The 20122-nt window shown below is 40.5% G+C and overlaps 1 protein-coding gene across 7 annotated transcripts in view; it reads right to left on the reverse strand.

Moving 5' to 3' along the window:
* The window catches only part of MAST4 (microtubule associated serine/threonine kinase family member 4), a 276947-nt gene that overhangs the window by 149242 nt on the left and 107583 nt on the right, over positions 1 to 20122 (reverse strand). For 4 of the 7 annotated variants that reach the window (XM_030968184.1, XM_030968183.1, XM_030968187.1 and 1 more), the window contains one exon: positions 16282 to 16356. The exons of the other annotated variants lie outside the window; for them this stretch is intronic. In XM_030968184.1, the coding sequence (XP_030824044.1) occupies positions 16282 to 16356 (75 nt within the window). The remainder of the gene's footprint in view (positions 1 to 16281; positions 16357 to 20122) is intronic. 7 annotated transcript variants of the gene reach the window in all.

The following is a 20122-nucleotide window of genomic DNA, read 5'->3' on the forward strand; positions in this document are numbered from 1 at the left end:
CTTGCTTATTGTGCACTCTCACCAACTGAATCACAGATCATCCCTTCACAAGCATTTCCATGAACAAAAATTGCCACTTCTGCACTGGCAAGCTCAGGAAGGTAGTTATCACTACTCAAGGAAGGCTCCATTCAGCAAAACACTCCTTGAGACAAAACACAATGCTTCTTAATTCTTAATCCTGCACATTCTTAATTGTGCATTTCAAAATTTAAAGATGTTATTCTGCATGATAACTTATTCCACTCACATCCCCAAACTTCAAGTTGCAAATTAGCAACACCACCACAGATTGTAATGGGAATATACTGTAGAAGTGAAGAGGCACTTAAGCTCCAACTTGGCCAGAAAAAGCCACATTTCATCTAATTCAATATTGTGTGTTCTATGCAATTAATTTTTATCTCCTTAGTTAACTTTCCCTGCTTTTGTTACAGGCACTGCTGACTGCATCCTTCAAAGGAGAAACATATCTTGGTGTCAGTTCTGTGTTCTGAGATGTGATGTAAAAGCAATATTCAGGTGATAGGCAAATTATCAATTTAAATGCAAATTAACTGGATCAAAAAGAATGCCAAACTGGCTATATATAAAAACCATATAACAAAAAGAAAGCCATCACTTTAGCATGTACAAGAGCAATTTGAATAATCTGTTTTTCTACAGATGAACCAGATACAACATTAAGATTTATAATAAACTAGACTAAACTAAGTAAACAGCACTTAAATGTGTTTTGTTTTGCATAGTATTCAAGAAAGTCTCATATAGCATTAAAAACACTGATCCATATGGAAGATGAAACATTTCAGAAGGATTCCACGAGTTAACAGTAAGGACATTCCTATGAAATACACTATAGTCTGAAGACTCTTCAATTGCAGGATTGATAATAACATTTTGTAAACAAAAGAACTTTGTTTACCTTGTTAAATATTGTTTAGAGATACAATACAATAACACTCAAACTAAATTTTTAAATAAATTAACAGAAAACAAAGAAAAACAATTACAACAGGTTTTTTTGTAGTTTTTTTACAGAAGACAAAGAACTACAACAGTTTATTCAGAGAAAGTAGCAAGAACCTGAAAAGAAGTAGCAACCTAAACTCGAAGTAGTTTTGAGTATCATCATTCTTTGTTAGAAAGAGAAAAAATAACCAAACTGACATGCGTAGGGGAAAAAAATAAAAAGAAAGTTAGTAAATAAATAAGTAAATCAGAAGTGCTACAAACATACCATTTATGGGAATAAAATCCATCAACAGAGAAAATGAGGCATGCCTAGTTTACTCCAATGGAGTCCAAAATACTCAATGCTTTAAGGACATACCAAATCATCACAAAAAAGCCCTACCAAATCAGTAACCTCCTGCCCAAATGAGAAGCAGGAATGTATTTAAGAATTATACAAACTATGCATATTATCTCTGCTGGATCTCATGTTTTCTCCATGAAAAGCAGCAGTGGCAGAACACATCAACGCTACTGCCTTATGACAACAATGCAGCATGGCTTATTTAAGAGCAGCTACCATAAATAGTAAAAGGTGAAAAACCTCTTTCAATGAGAAGCACAAGCCTTTCTGAAAAGAGCGATTTGACTGTTGCCAACATTAACTCTGTAAATCTCTGTATTCATTTTCTAGTGGTGTGATCTTTCCTTATTTCAAATTATTCACATTAAAACATAGTAGAAAAATGTTATTTAAGAGATTGTTGCCCGCTATGTTGCACTGTCAGCTCAATTTAAAAAAATAAAAAAATAACCATATATCTTCAAGAAAAAAGTGTGAAAACTCTGAATGAACTCTCCACCTCCAAGTACACAAAATCATTTCATCTAACACAGTGTTAGAAAATCTATGCTTAATTCTGACCTGCTGTCCTACAGTTTACTTCACCCCTTGGCAAAGTACATCACCACATGACTAATGGAGAAAATGCATGGACTGCAAAGTGTTTGAAACACCAACACTCAACAGATTACAGCTGTCAAGTTCACATGAATATTCCCATCAACAAAGTTTAAAAGTGTTATCATATGAAGGGAAAAGGAGATTAAAAAGGAAAAAAAAGTTGTACAAGACATAAATCCCAGCTACTGGTACAAGTGTTCACCTGAACAAATATAATCAATTGTACGCATAACCAGAACAGGAAAACCCTAAATCTATGGTTTAACTAAAGCCAGTGATTTCTCTAAGTTCTGTTTGAATCTGTAGGTTCTTTCATCAAATGCAAAGAAGTGCTTTTTATGTGGGCATACCCACAAAGGATTTTGCCTACTATTAAAAAGCAAAAGAAAAAAAAATACTACAGCACACAGTGGGCCAGTATGAACTTCTTGACAAGATGGTTGCTTAAGACCATTATGTCCACAAGAATCTGGATGCCTTCCTTTCCCCAGATGCAAATCATGTTTTGTATTATACAATTAAGAAGCTCCCGCTGACTTTTGTTGAAATCAGTAACTAGATGATAAAATGATGAAGCTTGCCTTCAGCAGAAGAGAGTCGCTTACATTCAGGCTTTGATTGCAAGAGTTTTTGTTGGTAATTTTGCACAGGATGGAAGGGGCAAAAAAAGTCAAAATACATTTGTTCTTTCTTCAAGGACTGATTAGCACTAGCAAAATACAAGCCTTGCTCTACCTTAACATGTCCACAATCATCAGCTGGAGGAGACCAAGAGAGAAGAGGAAAGTTCACTGGAACTAAGCTTTAAGCTCAGCAGAACTGAATCATGGAGTTTCGTAAAAGCAGTACTGTGCCCACAATGCCCACCCTCAGACCTGCAGAGCTGAGCTCTGCAGCTGCTCTTCACACATAAGGGAAATACTTGGGGAAAACCAGAAATAAAGGGCACAAGTAATTAACTTTTTCACCCAGAAAAATCACATGGAACAGCAATGACAAAACATTGTATTTGCACTTTCAAAATATATCTCTTTTGCAGAAAAAGGATACTTTATATTTGCTCTGCTTATGATACCAGATTTTCTGCCCCTTATGCAATTAAACGTATCAAAATTAGAGATTTTGCTTAGTGTTGACATTTAGTCAGTTTTTATAAATTCACATTTGATCAATTCAGCTGATCCCACACAACTTATTAGCAATATACTCCACTGATGTGAAAGAAAGTTTCAAGTTCTCAAGCAAGGGCTACACTGGAAAAAGTTGAAACTGTCTGGAGACCAACTAGGTAAATATTAATCTCGTTTCTGAAAACGGGTTAGTCGTAATGCGCACTTCATTTTTTCACTTCAAAACTCTAGTCACATGTTTCTCCTAACATTTGATTTTTTTTTAATTAACTTTTTTTTTTCAGCTGAAGCTTGGTTTCTTACAGAGCTTTAAATGCCCTGAAAAATCTGGAGATGTCCTATACCAGATCAATCTAAACATAGTTACTCATGGGCCTTTTCTACATGTCCTGCCTGTTTGCCACACTTGTTTGCTACTGAACTGCAGAAGGCTACTGTCACCATTCCTCTTCCTACATGGCAGGCAAAGGGACACCACCAGCATGAACTGTTTCACAAATATTCAATTATTAGTCAACACACACTCCAAAACAATAGAAGTTTATTTCAACTGCTCCAAAGATAATAGAACAGAAATCCCATGATCCATATTGATATTACATTGCTCTCCCTGCTGATGTTATCCAGGTTCTCTAATTAGCTGCAACCTCAATTTTGAGTATCCACCATAGGAAGACAGAAAAAAATGTAATTTGGGAATTTCAGTGCTCTTTTTAAATATTCATTTCCCTATCAGAAAGGGAACGTAACACAAACCTTTTGAGTCTGCTGTTTTTATTTTTATCTGAAAGCATCAAAATGTGTTCAACAACACACAGATCTAGTGTATCAATCTGTATCAATCTTAGGTCTAAAATTTCTGATGCAGAGACGAAGCTAATGTCTAACAGCAACTACCTTGAGGCACAACCCCAATTTCCTAGTACTGACAATTTCACTGGAATAATAATTGATAAAACAATATTAATTACTAGGCTAGTGCTGTAGCACTGTGTGTGAGAATTTCTGAACTCTTGACATAAAGTACTGTTTCACCCTAGACACAGTTTTCAGCTAAAAAACACAGTGGAAAGACAATCCTTGTTCCATAAAAAAAGCAAACATGTAACTGTGATAAATCCTTTTCCACAATTTATATCATTACCTAGTCCCTCTGTATGTGCTAGCAATAAAGTCAGGTATATTTCATAGTTTTTATTTGGACTACTAACACTCTAGATCAAATGAGATTAGGACCCAGATAGTCTTTTTGGTTTATTGCCATTTTATAGACAGTTTCATTCCCCTCCTTGTCCAATATGGCAAAATGATTGTTTCAAGTGAAACCACAGTAAATCACATCAGCAACTGTATTAAGTTTTGCAAGCATTACATTTCTTAAATTTCCTTTTACCTTTGACTGATAATCCTATTTACACCAGCTTAATAAGGTCTAACAGGATCAGTGAAGGTTACTCGAATTTGTATCTCTGTCAAATATCTTTGTCTGCAAGTTTCTATCATGAAATATCTGCTAATTAATGGGAAGAACTTTCCAAAGGCACAGACTTCTTGTGCAACTAGTCCAAAAGACCCTCAGAAAATATAAAGATAAAAAAAGACTAGAAGATACACGTTCAGATTTGTATGTATTCAACATGAAACAAAAGCAAAGGAAAGACAACAATAGTTTTTATCTGCACTTCCTAGATGGTTTTAAACCAGAAGGAGACAAGCAAGTCCAAAAGTAAGTCTGCAAGAGGGAATAGTATAAAAAATTCCTCCCAGTTCATATACTGATTTATATGATTAAAATTGCAGGCTAATGTATCAGCTTTCACCTTTTTCTGCAGTCACACCACCAAGATAACTGAGTCAGGAAAAGCACCAGTGTATCTTCCATGCTAATTTCATTAGTGAAGATAACTGAATCACAGAACAGCTAGGGTTGGATGGACTCCAGAGATCATCTGGTCCCGTCATCATGTCCAGCTGAGTTTTTAACATCTTCAGGACCTTCCTGGGCAGCCTGTTCCACTGTTCTGCTATCCTCAACATAAAGATGTCCTGCCTCATGTTGAGGTTAAACTGCTTGTGTTATTTCTCCTTGTCACATCACTGGGCACCACTGAGAAGTCTGGCACCATCCTCTCGGCACTCACCTCTGAGATATTTATATGCATTGATGAGATCCCCTCTCAGCCTTCTCTTCTCTAGACTAAACAGGCCCAGCTCTGTCTCTCCTCGTTAAAAGAGATGCTCCAGACCCCTCATCATCTTTGTGCCCCTTTGCTGGACACTCTCCAGGAGCTCCTTGTCTCTCTGGTACTGAGGAGCCCAGAGCTGGACACAGCACTCCAGATGTGGCCTCACCAGGGCCCAGGAGAGGGGGAGGATCATCTCCCTTGACCTGCTGGCCACACTCTTCCCAGTGCAGCCCAGGATCCCGCTGGGCCTCCTGGCCGCAAGGGCACGCTGCTGGCTCATTGTCACCTTGTGATCCACCAAGACTCCCAGGTCCTTCTCTGCAGAGCTGCTCCTCAGTGGGGCAGCCCCAGCCTGTGCTGGTACTTGGGGTTATTCCTCCCCAGCTGCAGGACCCTGCACTTGCCCTTGCTGAGCCTCATCAGGGTTCTCTCTGTCCAACTCTCCAGCCCACCAAGGCCCAGCCCGAAGGCAGCAGAGCCTTCAGGTGTTTCAGCCACTCCCAGTTTGGATCATCAGCAAACCTGCTGAGGGTACCTTGGATCCCTTCACCCAGGCCAGTGATAAACAAGTTGAGTGAGACTGGGCCCAGTATTGATCCCTGGGGAACACCACTGACTACAGGCCTCCAACTGGATTCTGCTGCCCTGATCCTGACCCTCTGAGCTCTGCCATTCAGCCAGCCCTTGGTCCACCCCACTGTCCATTCATCTAAACCACACTTTCTGTACTTACCAACAATAAGTAGGTAAAATAAGTACATCTATAGTGATGTACCTCAGTGACCAGGAAGCTTATCAAATGACCTTGAATGACCTTATCAGATGACCTTATCACATGGCACACACAGGACATCCAAAGGATCAGACAGCATATATTTAGGAACTGCAGCTCCTGCATAGCCAACCTGATCTCTCATGATCAGGTGACCCTGGGGGGATGACAAAATGTTTGTGGATGTAGTCTCCCTCCAGCAAAGTCTTTGGAGCTTACCGTCTCCTGAGGCATTTTGCTGGAGAAGCTGTCAAGCCCACGCCTTGAACAAGTGCACTGGGTTAAAAACCAGCTGGCTGGCTGGGCCCAGAGAGTGGTGATGAATGGTGCTGATATCGCAGGGGTCAGAAATAATGCTTTACTCAGAGAGTTACATGAATAAGAAGAGGGTTGTAGAACAGGTTTTGGCTTACCCCTGAAACAGGCCTCACAGCCTCGCAAAAAACAACCCTGAACAAAGTACCACCTGGGCTTTTATACCCTGCGCAAGTCTGGGGCCTTTCTGAGCTGAGTCATCAGTTCCTGCTGTTCTCTGTTGTCACCTGGCTGTGCCAGAGCCTCATGCACTTTGTAGTGCAAGGGACCGGTGCCAGTTCACAGCCTCTTGTCCTCAGGCTCCGGGGAACCTGAGCTCAATCAGCAGCTGTACACTGAGGAAACAGGGTAAAAGGCAATTCGGCAGAGGGGGATTGTGACCTTCGACTCAGGGATCAAGAAACCCACTGACTAAAAAGACTGCAAGACTGAGCATGGATGCTAATCAGCATGAAAAGCAAGGGAATCATTCAACCAATAGAACTTAGAATACTAATTAATACAAGAAGTAGGTAACTTGTAGCCAACATGCCTAAGTGGATATACAGTGTAAAATGTCAAGAATTGGTGTTAGCTTCTCAGATTTACCACAAAGCTCTCATCTAAGCACAAATATGAAACAAATACCTCAACTCCGTGTGTGACACTGGTCTATTGCATGTCAGCTGACAACAATTTTAGGGACAATGATGCCACAACCAATTGGCAGACAGCCACTAGTGAGGTTCCCGAAGGCTCAGTACTGGACCCAACGCTGTTTAAATCTTTACCCATTATTTGGATGAGGGGATCAAGTGTACCCTCAGTCAGTTCATGGATAAGATTAAGTGGGAGTGATGATCTGCTGGAGGGCAGGAAGGCTCTGCAAAGGGATCTGGACTGGCTGGATCATGGCTGAGGCCAGTGGTGAGAGGTTCAACAAGGCCCAGTGCTGGGTCCTGCCCTTGGGTCACAACAACCCCAGGCAGCTCCACAGGCTGGGGCAGAGTGGCTGGAAAGGACCTGGGGGTGCTGGTGACAGCAGCTGAACATGAGCCAGGCTGTGCCCAGGTGGCCAAGAAGGCCAATGGCATCCTGGCCTGGGTCAGCAATGGTGTGGCCAGCAGGGCCAGGGCAGGGATTGTCCCCCTGCACTTGGCACTGCTGAGGCCACCCCCCGAATCCCATGCTGTTCTGAGCTCCTCAGTTCAAGAAAGACATTGAGGTACTGGAGTGTATCCAGGAAAGAGCAACAATGGCGGTGATGCATCTACAGAGTGCGTCCTATGAGGAGCTGCTGAGGGAGCTGGGATTGTTTATCCTGGAGAAAAGGAGGCTCAGGGGTGACTTGATTGCTCTCCACAACTGCCTGACAAGTGGATGTAGCTAAGTGGAGGTCAGCCTCTTCTCCCAGGCAACAAGAGACAAGTTGAGAGGAAATGGCCTCAGGCTGCACCAGAGAAAGCTCAAGCTGGACATCAGAAAGAAATGGGTTCCTAAGCACTGGAATGGGCTGCCCAGGGAGGTGGTGGAACCATCATCCCTGGAGGTGTTCAAGAAATGACTGGACATAGCACTAATTGGTTAGCCAGTCAAAGACTTGCACTAACAACCTTAAAGGTCTTTTCTAAACTACAAGATTCTGTGAATAATATAGTTCTCTGTGGAGGAAAAAGGAAAAAAAACACCTGTCTTTTTGAAGACACAAACCTGACCTCAGTATGGTTGAAATACTTCCCAACTCTGGTGTGACCCAATATTTCCCCAACCCTATTTCTAGGCAGACATTTCAAAATCTAGATCACAATTTGGTCCCACTTCACCCCTTTTTTTGTGTCCATACTATGCATTCCATACCTAAATGAGGTTGCATGCTGACTAATTTAACCATATTTTAAGACTGATTTTCAATTTCTGTAATATTTTTTTGCATACATACTAGCATTTATTCTAGCCAAACTATTTATAATACTATTTCTGCCACAGCTACTTCTATTTTTAATCAACTGGGAAGCATGCAAGCAACACTGAGATGGAGATCACACATCTGAAGTAACAGCTGAAAATATCTAATTATAACTTGGTATTGCCTTGTATAGAACTAAAGTTTTAGTAAGGAGAAAAGGGAGTACTGTACATTTTTTTTTCCCAGTTTGGTGGAGAATGTTACAAAACCTATCTAGTGCAACGAATATTATACTACTGACACACTGACTTGGCCAAGAGAATCATTTTATAAGGAAGACAATTTTAACTTGCCAGGGAGGATTCATCCATAATATTTGACTGTAACATATCTTCTGTTTCTATTTATACATCTACCAGACTCTCTAACCTTTGGTAAACATAACTTTCTAGCAATCAATTGGCCATCAAATCAACCTTCTGTCAGCTGTTGCCACAGAGTAGTGCTAGGGAATAGTGCTTCACTCTCTGCACTCCCGTCTACTAGATGATTTCTTTTTTATATGAGCAGATCCTATGATGAACACATTGCACTAATATTCTACTCTAACAATAAGAATCTCTGATTTGTGTTGATTTTATGGTAAAAAGCAGTAAAATTTTAGGAGTGTAGGTTTAAAACATACTTAAAGTGGAGCCTAAAAAGATACAAAATAGCAGCTGATCCATCTAGCTATTTATTATCAATAGCCATATATAAATAATTATTTTTAATGAGACTTCTCAACTATTTAAGACCTTCAGTAAAGATTTAACACGTAGAGACATGGTTCTCAGCAGCAAACTATTTCTTTACAATTACAAATCATGAGCCACTAAGACAGAGAAAACAGTTGTAGAAAAATTTTATCAGTTCAAAAAGTACAATAAATTACTGGTTTAAATTCAGAAATTATTTTATAAGCAAGCAAGTATCAGATTTAAAAAAAATGTTCTGCAGAAATTGTTCAGTGTGAGTTGAGGGATTACTTGGCTGCGTAATTGATAGGGTACTCACACCAGAATGAGTGTAAAAGCAAACTGTGCTGAAATGTCTTCTCTCTTCACAGTTTGGAGTTTATTTAATTCATTCTTCTACAGTGCTTTTTTCAAGCTAACAAAATTCTCAGTAACCTTCATAATAGTTAGACAGATGTTCCTAATTTACACCTGCAGCCTAATCTGAATACAGCTTTATTTATGCACTGAAACACAAAAAAAGCTTGAAAATTGTCTGAATGCTTTCTCTTGTAACTCCTTCTCAATTCCATGCTCCCATTTCAAATTGGCTTTTATTTAACTGTAAACTTTCACAGCTTTATAAATGCATGTTTTACTTTGTCTTACAGATCATTACTACTAGAGCACTTTCTTTGTCTACCTGTGTCCACATTTGTAATACAGTAAGAAGCTCCAGCAAACAAATTAACCAGCAATCCTTTATATTAAGCTTCTGTTTCAAGGTACCACCAGCTAATGTAAATACATTAATGCAATGTAATACAGCAAAAGCTATTTAGAGATTACACCTTCTATATTGCTTCCATGTATATCTGAGAACCAACTCTGCTTTGTAGATCAAGCAGACAAGTCAGAATCCCCAGGGTCTCAGCATCTTTTATACTTCACATTTTTTTAATGGTGTGACTACATCAGTGGACAAGGACAGGGTTACAGGTATCATTTATCTGCACTTCTCTAAGGCATTTGACACAGTCCCCTACAACATCCATCTCTCTAAAATGAAGACAAATAGATTTACTGGGTGCAGTGGGTGGACAGTTATGTAGATAAAGAATTGGCTGGGACAGTCGCACGCAGAGGCAGTGATCAGTGGTTCAGAATCCCAACATACAGCGACAAGCAATGTCCCTCAGGGGTCCTTAAGCATTATTTAATATCATCCTTAATGATAATAGACAAAGGAATCAAGTGAACCCTCAGCAAATTTGCAGATTTCCGCAAGCTGAGTGGTGCAGTTGACACACCTGAAGAACAGGAAGCCATTAAGAAAGACCTGGACAGGCCTGAGAAGTGGGACCATGGGCATCTCATGAGTTTTAGCAAGACAAAGTGCAAGGTCCTGCACCTGAGTTGGGGCAACTCCCAGTATGAAGCTTCGGGATGAACACATTGAGAGCAGCTCTGCCCAGAAGGATTTGGGGGTGCTGGTGGCTGAGAGGCTGGACATGACCCAGCCATGGGCACTCCCAGCCCAGAGAGCCACACGTGTCCTGGGCTGCATCCAAAGCAACACAACCAGTAGGGCCAGGCAGAGGATTCTGTCCCTCTGCTCTGCTCTGCTGAGACCCCACCTGGAATACTGTGTTCAGTTCTGAGGTCCTCAGCACAGTAAAGATACTCACTTGTTGAAGTAAGTCCAGAGGAAGCCATCAAAATGATGAGAAGGATGGAGCAAGGCTGAGAGAATTGGGATTGTTCATTTTTGAGAACAGAAGATTTCAGGTACCTGAAGGGAGTCTAAAAACAATGGAGACACCCCTTCACAAGGGCATGTATTGAGAGGAAAAACAGTAATGCCTTCAAACTGAAAGGGGGCAGGTTTAGATAGGATATTAGGTGTTGGGGAAGATGAAACAGGAAAACCTTATAAATATGATTGTGTCCAGCAAAAGATTTTGAGAATATAGAAACTATAAGCAAGACTGAAATGAAAGCAAGCTTTGAGATACGTTAGTTACTGAACAACCGGAAAACAGTGGTGTGGCCGGACTGAAGGCAATCTCCTTTTGATGAAACAAGACCCTCTGCCTGCAGATAGGTCCAAGGGTCAGAGCAGACCCTACTAGCTTATCAGAAGAAGGGGTCCAAAGAGTAGCTTTTAGGTTTAAAATGTAACACAGTATGGCAATGTAATGATTCTTATAGGCTGTAAGTAAATGCTATAGGATTTGTATATTGTACTAGATTGGTTAGTGAAAATTAGAATATTCAACACAGAAGAAGACTTATTGTATTGTAATGGGAACTTCGCTCTCTTACTCTCTTACCCCCTCATCCTCTCTACCCCTCTCTTCTCTCGGGCCTGCTCCGAGCTGCGGCTGGCAGCTCCCAGCAGGGCCCTGCACCCGGGCCCTTTGCAATAAACCACAGGTTCCATGACCTGGCTTCAGAGATCTCTCGTCTCCATCCATCCTGACTGTCCTACCCGCCGATGCTCCTACAATTAGGAAAAAAGTTTTTCCTGTGAGGCTGATGAGGCACTGGAACAGGCTGGTGGCCTGTAGAAGCTGTAGATGTCCCATCTCTGGACGTGTTCAAGGTCAAGCTGAATGCAGCTCTGGACTAGCAGAAGACGTGCTTGCCTATGGCAGGACGATTGGAACTAGTGATCTTAAGGTCCTTTCCAATCCATACCATGCTATGACTGTGTAATTGTTTGAAGTTTAGCTTTCCCTGATTTGCATTAGATCAAACATGAGCTCATAGCTGTCCAAGTTCACAGCACCAAATCCTAACAACTCTACTCTCTTTTGACAGGACAGGCCAAGATCCTCTGCCCTCAGGAAACATTAGTCTCAGTAAGTCAATACAGTATGTTCCTTGCTGCTTTGGGTCACCCAAATCACTGACCCAGAAATGCACTTCATCAGGGTCCAGGACAAGCAGAGACAAGTGAATCACTGCAATCAGATGATCACAGATGAAAGATCTTCTGGGTAATTTGTAACTCAGAGTCCTCTGACTCACACAGCACTGTTACTGCACTCATGAGACACACTGCCTTGCTTCCAAGTCTCCCAAATACAATCATTCTCCCATAACCATGAGGTTAGGAGGCAGGTGCAGGAAGCTCAGGACATGAAGAATTAAATGCCAGAACAAAGCCCAGCAGAATGTAGGCAACAAACCAGTATTCCTTTACAAGTTTGTGATGATCTTGCTCCAAGCCCAAATAGCATCCCCGATACAGCCAACAGTCACTGCAAGCTGTGCAGGCTGAGCTTCCTGCCACCTGGGCAAACAGCTGCTGCACAGGAAGGGAAAAGGAACAAAAAGGATCCCACCAGTCTTTACAGTGCCAAGATACAAAACAACATTTTCAAAGTAACAAGTTTGTTTGGTTTTAATTTTTTCCTTTGTTTCTGGGGGGGATTTTGAGTGTGTGTGTGTGTGAGTGTGTGAGAGTGTATGTGTGTGTGTGTGTGTGTGTGTGTGTGTGTGTGCACGAGTGTGTGTAGTGTGTTTTCTTAAACTAGGAGAGCTGAACTAACTAGCTCAAAGAAAAGTATGTGAGATTTGTTCATGGCAACTTGCCATCTTTGGTCCAAAAGCAGGCAAAATAGTCCTTGGTTTGGTATAACAAGACCATGAGGCTTCTGTACACCTGTACCACCAGGAACAAGTGGTGGCTCTTCTTGAGGCAACAAATGAGTATGACAAAACAAACAGCTGAACAAATTCTGCCAGACCTGCACTTCTACAGGTTCCTACTCTGGAACTACCTGCAAAACTCTCCACCATATTCCTAGTCTTGATCAGGAGAGCATCCTTGCTCCCCCATAGCCCAAGAATGAATGAGCAATGATCTGTAGGCCCAAGTGGTAGAGGAGGCTGCCAAAAGGCACTGCAGCAGATGTGTCTGCTGAGAGACAAGGAGTACGCAGCTTAAGTCATTGGTAGGACTGGGAGATAGGCTGCATTGATGTTGCCATTTGAAATTACTGGAGTTCAACTTTCCCAGCTGAGTTAAAACTTCATGAGGGAAAGTTGTGGGCTTTCTTCACCAGCTGCTTTGCAAATGCATTCCTTGAGGCAGAGTGCTTTCTGGTCAGGTTGTCACAGCAACAACTGGTAAGGGCAATCTTGCCACACAACAGGAAAGATGAATTCTGATGACACTCCTACTGACTTGTAGCAGTCTAAAGGTGACTGACAGACAACAGTAGTTCTCCAAGTGCAACAGGAATACAAAGGAGAGACATAGTTGTCTCTCAGAAGCCCTGTGCTAACAGCACTTCCCTACTTTACTTTCATAGTGATCTGAATAGTAAATACTGAGGATTACACACTGCCTGAAGCATGTCCTTGGAACACAGATGAGCCTCTGAAGAACACCGTATTTCCCCCTTTTGTTAATCAGTCTTAATCAGTTAATCAGATTAACCGTGTACTGGCCATACTTTGGCCAGCCAAATCTGCTCAGGGTTTCTCCTCCAACCAGCACATAATCAGCTGCAGTACCTGCTTCAAGACTATTTGTCTTCCTTCCTTTTCTTGAGTAGTAACACAGTACAGCCCCAGCAGTCCTGAAAAAAGGTGTTGAAAATCACCTTTTCACATTTCTCATGTCCACTTCCAGGACATGTCCCATGTAGAGCAGCAAACTATGCCACCTTGTCCTATAATCACCAGCCAATATCCCTACTCCAAAACTTTCTGGTGAGCTGCCAAGGCCAAATCCAGATTCTACATTCCATCAGCTGGGCCCACCTGAGTGGGGTCTGGCCACAGGTTAACATGACATCTCCCAGACCTGAAACCCAGATAAGTATTAGACACAAGTTATGTCGCAAGAGGTTTAGATTGAGTATTAGGAGCAATTTCCCCACTGAAAGGATGGTCAGGCAGGGGAACAAGGTTCCCAGGGAAGTGGCAGAATCATCATCCCTGGAAGTGTTTAAAAGATGTGTACACGGGGACATGGTTTGAGGCCTTTTCCAACTTTGACAATTCTATGATTTCATGAGCCTAAAACACATCATTCAAGCCCCTGCATGTGACCTATGCACAAAAGAAGGGAGAAGGCATGCAGGAAGAATGAGGAAACAAAGAAATTAATAGCTCAAATTACCTCAGCCAGACCTGGGGTGTACAGTACTTTCAGCTGTTGATTTCAAGAACACAGCAAAGGGGGGTGGGTGGGTGAGAAGAAAAGTGCAGATACCTAGGACATAAAGCTTGGCATCTATTCTTCACTGAAAAATGGGCACCAGAGAAGAGGAAGAGAAGGCATGGTTGGTGGCACAGATGGGTACAGATGCCTGTTAGTTTTATAGGCTTGCCTTGTCTAAGTACTGCCCACTCAGAGAAATGTTACCAAAGAACAGGACTCTGAAGACTACTGTTCCAGATTTTCACCAGTCTCTTGCCTGGACAGCGAGGGAGATTATGTGAGTGACCTGCAGATCACGGAGAACTATGAACTTGCAGTTTTCCTCTTCTCTCTCACTGACATTGAAGAAGTGCTTCATATTTGCCTTCTCTCTTCTCCTCCCCTCCCTCTTCTTTCCTCTTTTCTCTTCTCCCTCCTTCTCTCTCCAGACATATTTTAATCAAAACAAAACACTAAACCAGAGCAGTGCTCTTACTATGTGCTGAAAAGTTTTTTCTAAGCAGCTGGTCATGGTGAAACTGTTGGCAGTCATTGTAGGGAGAGAGGTGGAGCTGATGTGGTCTGTGGTAACAGCCCCGCTCTGGATGCTGGGTGGTGTTTAGCAGAGCTGAGTTGCTGACATGCTCCCAGTGCATCAGGATGTTCTCCCAGCAGCAAAGAAACTAAAGGACACTGGCTTAGGACTCTAGAAAAACCAAGCAAGACCCTTTCTGATCCTTCCATCCCAAACAAAACAGAAGAGCAAATACTAAGGTTACTCTTAGCTACCACACTGAGGCTTTGACAGCACACCTACCTTAGACAATGTATACTCAGACATACAATAGGGTACTAATAAAAATGGTGAAAAAATGCAGGGAAACTAGGTAAGAGGAGGGAGCAAAACCTAGCACACTTATGTCCACAGAACTGCACTTCAGTAGACATTTTTCCTTTACACACTGAGGCTCTACACATTGCAGAAATTACTTGATTCTAGTAAACAGTAATGCACAGAGAAAGTGGCTTGTCAGGAGTATAGACGGATATGTGTGTGTGTGTGGATAGACAGATAGATAGACAGACAGCCACATAGATAGACAGACGGATAGATATAGATGGTTTGGGGTTTTTTTGGGGGGTATGTGTGTGTGTTTGACTTACTTTTGCTTCTTTAAACCCCAAAAAGCCCTTCCCCAGACCCCAAAATGATATCTTAGTACTGATAATGTAAGAAAGAAATTGTGAAATGCTGAAAGAAATTGTGAAAGTCAACATTACTAATACCTAATGAATTAACACATATAAAAACAGAAGGAATCAGTATGACAACAGTACTTGGAATCCTAATTAAAATATAAGACAAAACATAGAACCAGGACTTTTCTTTCATAACCAGGACTGCTATCACAGACTTACTTCAACCTGTATCAAAAGTTGTATGTAAATACTGCAATCAATTCTGCAATATCTCAAATAAAGTGAAAAACAGGATTTCCAGGCAGTGATAGTAATGGATACACAGTTTCGTATTTGCTGAAGCATCACAAAAAAGTAATACAGGTGAACAAAATAAATACAGGTGAACACTGATGCTCTAAAATGCGCACAATAGTTTATTTCATTAAAAGTTACATAGTAAAATCAACCTCAGTGAACCTATCAAGTTTTCTGAGTACATCTCTAAAAAGGTGGAACAGTCTTATGAACTAGCAAGTACTGCTATTGCATCTGCTCATATAATCTTTTGATGCCATTCTATTTTTTTACACTGAAACTTCGTATTGCTTCATAGTGCTTGATAATAGTGTTTGATTATTTCCATATCCTTGCCAATTTTTTATTCAATGAAAGCCTTCTGCAGTTTAAGAATGAGACAAATGAACTGCACAAGGATTTACAAAAAGACACCACATAAACTGATAAAAGTGAAGTGGAATTTTTCATACAGTTTCTATTACACTTTGCAGATACAAACAAAATCTCCCCACAACTTTTTAAAGTTAAAAAAACAACTGCTGCACTGGAGGAGGAATCAATTCAGTGTGAAGTTCACCTTTAGAGAAAGTTATTATATTACTTGCAGATGAGTAAAAATAACTAAATTCCCCCACCAAGCACACAGAGCTTCTCTCTAGCAACAAACCCTCTGCTGACACAACATTCCACTTTAGAAATGGTCCTTCAATAAAGGCACTCACTTTTGTAGCTGATGGTTCCACTAGTCTCTGACGGTGGCGTGCTGAGCTGAAATGACTCTTCTGAGGCGTCCCTTCCTGACAGTGAATGAAGAAAGGAGAGGAAGAACAGAGGAAAGGGGGGCAATGGATCGTGGAGGGGATGGAATGGAAGATGTTGGAGAAGGGAGAGGGAGAGTATTTAACTGAACTGTATTTACACTAACTTTGAAAAAGTTTTATTACATCAATTTAAGTAATACCACTGTACAAATATCAGAAAGAAAATTAAGCATTTGCTTTAAAAAGCAGCCTCTCGAGGCTTTTCTATATGTATTATTCACACACATTTAATAATACTGTCTCCTACAAATCCACATATACACACATGTACACATGCCTACTTCATTTTCAGATACACATATTAAACATTCATTTCACTTTCCCAAAGTATACACATTATCGTACATTTTCTATATCAACTTATGCAGTTAAACACAAAAACCCCAATCCAACTGGATTTATGCTTCAACACAAACATCAAAATCTCCTCTAGCAAAATAATATTTTTTTAGATTCATATTCTCTACCCAGACCTGCAATAATCGCCTTAAATTCTAGAGACTTTTACCTTACAGAGATTAATGTCCTTGCCTGAGAAAACTGAGAAAGACCAGGCTCACACAGGCGGAAGGTAAGTCTTTTCTCTTAGAAAGCAAAACCTGAAAGAGCATTCATCTGAAAAATAACCTGAAACTGATAGTCTTCATTACATGCGCAATACAACAAGAGATTTTTCCAGGATATGAGATACTGGCTCCAAATCCTCTACCTGCTTAATATCCAATAGTCAGAAGTGCAACATTTCGTTTCTTCCCTAAGACACTTCAAATACACTGCATCAATCTCCCCAGAAGCTTTCCAGTTTTGAAAGCCCCTCATTGCTGTAGTAAGCACAAACTCTACAGTCTGTTATTTCAGGTATGTGTGTCAAGGGGAGAAGATATGGGTGAAGAGCCTCCTTCTAATCACAAGAATCAGAGGATGATAATTTATAAAACTTTTTTTTTTTACTTTTTTTTTTTCTTTCAGAACAAATACACAATTCTCCTAAGAGTCTTCCCTGGAAAAATAAAGTCACAGTATTTTAAAAATATAAGAGACCTGCTCCTATTTCTGAAAAGATATTCACAGGGTTTTTAAATGAAAATACAATGCTACTCAAATATTTTTCAAGATCTCAGGACTTGTTTTTCAAAGGCATTTTTATAAAAGTAGTTTTTTACACCTCCTTAACAAAAAGGCTTCTAATTCTGGCATGACATAACACAACAGAACCAGCCCTGTAACTCAAAAAGATCCAGTGGAAATAATCAAAGATTACAGCCACCATAGGACGATAACATCATAATTCACCAAATCTACAGCAGTAGTAGTGCAAACTAGCTCTAATCAATAGAACCAGCATTACAGAAAAAGTAATTATTCAACACTTGCCTAACACTTGGTTACAATTGCAGAAGACTGTTCTGCTGATGGCAACGTACTTTGGTAACATTCCATTACCAGCGTAACAGACTAAAATCAGCAGTAAGTACAATGGCCAGAAGGTAAAGAAGACCTCTATACTTCTTCTTTAGCAATTTCTTTTAAAAATTCTCTATGCCCTTGCCATTTTAACATCAAATTTTATATAATTATCAACGGATGTTTGAAAAGGGTCTCCTCTCTGCCACAGTTTGGAAACAATGGTAGAATCAGCTTAACCTGGACATAAGCTAGCAAAAGTGCTGAACTTCAAAGGCTCTACTTTCTCCCACATTATGGTTATTAGCTAATCTAACATGGGATCCTGTACTTAGCTGAGAAACATGGAATTCTTCTTCCTCTATTCACATTTTTCTTTCTTTCCTGTCTCTCCTTCAGAATGCTTTCCAGAAGCAGTTGAGAGCTGGCATGAACACAGTTAACACAGGAAAAAACCCAATACAGCACCAATACCATTTCAGAAGCAAAAATGTGTACCTAAATTGATTACTCCCATGAATAAGGTAAGTCAGAGTTCAGACTATTAAATGTTTATATGGGCTGTGCCTTCAATCATGCCAGCCAGTACAACATCCTGAATCAGAATATATTAACAGTTCACTTTTTAGCCCAAAACAGTCAGGGTAGACTTCATGCAATACCATCCCATGTAGGGATGATAGTTTATCATCAGGATATGTGAAGGTTCAACTAAGATCAACAAGAGATTAAAAAAAGCTGTAAAGAAGCTGGTTCTTTCACTATGGAAAAATTAGATATAGAGCATTTGAAGACATTAGAGATATTAGACTGTATGCATACAGGTTTTGCATCATAATATCATGTTCCTTAGTACTGCATTTCAGCTGATAAAAACAGAAACCTTCTGCCAATGTCGGCGGTAGGTACTCTTCCATAAAGGGTTGTCTAATAAGGGCAGACAAACCAGAGTCAATGTCACAAAGACACGGCAATTTTTAAAATCCAAAAATACACCAAAAAAAAACCAAAAAAACCAACCACCAACAAAAACCTATATGCTGAAAAGACTTAAGCATTCAGAGTCACTGCAGTTACTACCAGTAAAGCACATACACAGGATCCATGATACCCTTGAAGGATAAATGTCCTTTAGAGAGGAAGCAGTCAGCTGTAATTATAAGTTGATATAATAAAACTATTGTCAGAAAACTAAATCCTTGCAAAAGCCAACAAGATTCACATCAACAAGGACAGCTAAAGGAAAAACTGAAGGATCCTAAATAATTCTGTGGTAAGGTATTTTAGTATTTTAGTTAGGTGGCATGCAAAAAATCGGCATGGGAGCAGAAAGAGACAGAGACTTATTTCATTTAACAGGTGAATAATCCAAGAAATAATCTTGTGGGAAACACACATCTTGAGGTAAGAAGAAACAAAACAAAACAAAACAAAAAGCCATACAAAACCAAAAACACACACCCCACAAAAAAAAAAGGCAACACAGACAGGGGCAACAAGTATTGCACGTAGTTTATTTCTGAAGTCACAGAAGGCTGAAAATAGCTGTGAGGAGAAAATATGCTTTTGGCTGAAGAGGCTGGTAGCTAATTCAGCTATGTATAGGCTCTAATACTGATACCAAAAGCAGTTTCCATTAAGAGCAGCTACATTCACTGTGTGGCAGTTCTCATGAAAACAGCAGTATCAAGACAAAAGCAAAAATAGCAAGTGACACAAGCATGTGGTCTTATCTGAAGAGATTTCTACCTCCAGACTGAAGTGGCCACAGAACTCTTTTTTTCCGCTCCATTTTTATTAACTGCCAGACCGAGATCTGAAATAAATGACAAAAAATTCCACACAGAGGAGCTGAATTCACCAACAAACACCACAGCTGGTCTCTGACAGATCAGCAAGTATTTAGCACTGAAGTAAAAATAATTCACAGACACAACTCCATCCATATCAAGCCGGGCAAATCCGTATGCTGACAAGGCTATTTTGATGTTTTTACATTAATGAGTGTCATACTGAAGAATACCTCCTCACGTGCCCTCAAACCGTGATTGCTCTAAACATGCTTCCTTCCCCAAGACTAGCCCTGGGCTATCTCAAGATACATCTGTGCACAAGCCCCATCAAGTCCCTGCCACATCTCTAAGTGTCTTATAGAGGTGACTGATATATAGAGATGTCCTACAGAGATGAGCATCCTGGCATTTGAGTTTAGCAATAGCTACAGCAAAACTTATGGCCAAGACCTGCTGTCATAGCCAAGACTGTATCTAAACTTTTTGTTACTTTCCTTTACATGGCAATCTACCTCCTGTTATACAGTGTCTCACACTAGATGCAG

This window comes from Camarhynchus parvulus, chromosome Z (genome assembly GCF_901933205.1).
Source record: "Camarhynchus parvulus chromosome Z, STF_HiC, whole genome shotgun sequence".
NCBI classification, from domain to species: domain Eukaryota; kingdom Metazoa; phylum Chordata; class Aves; order Passeriformes; family Thraupidae; genus Camarhynchus; species Camarhynchus parvulus.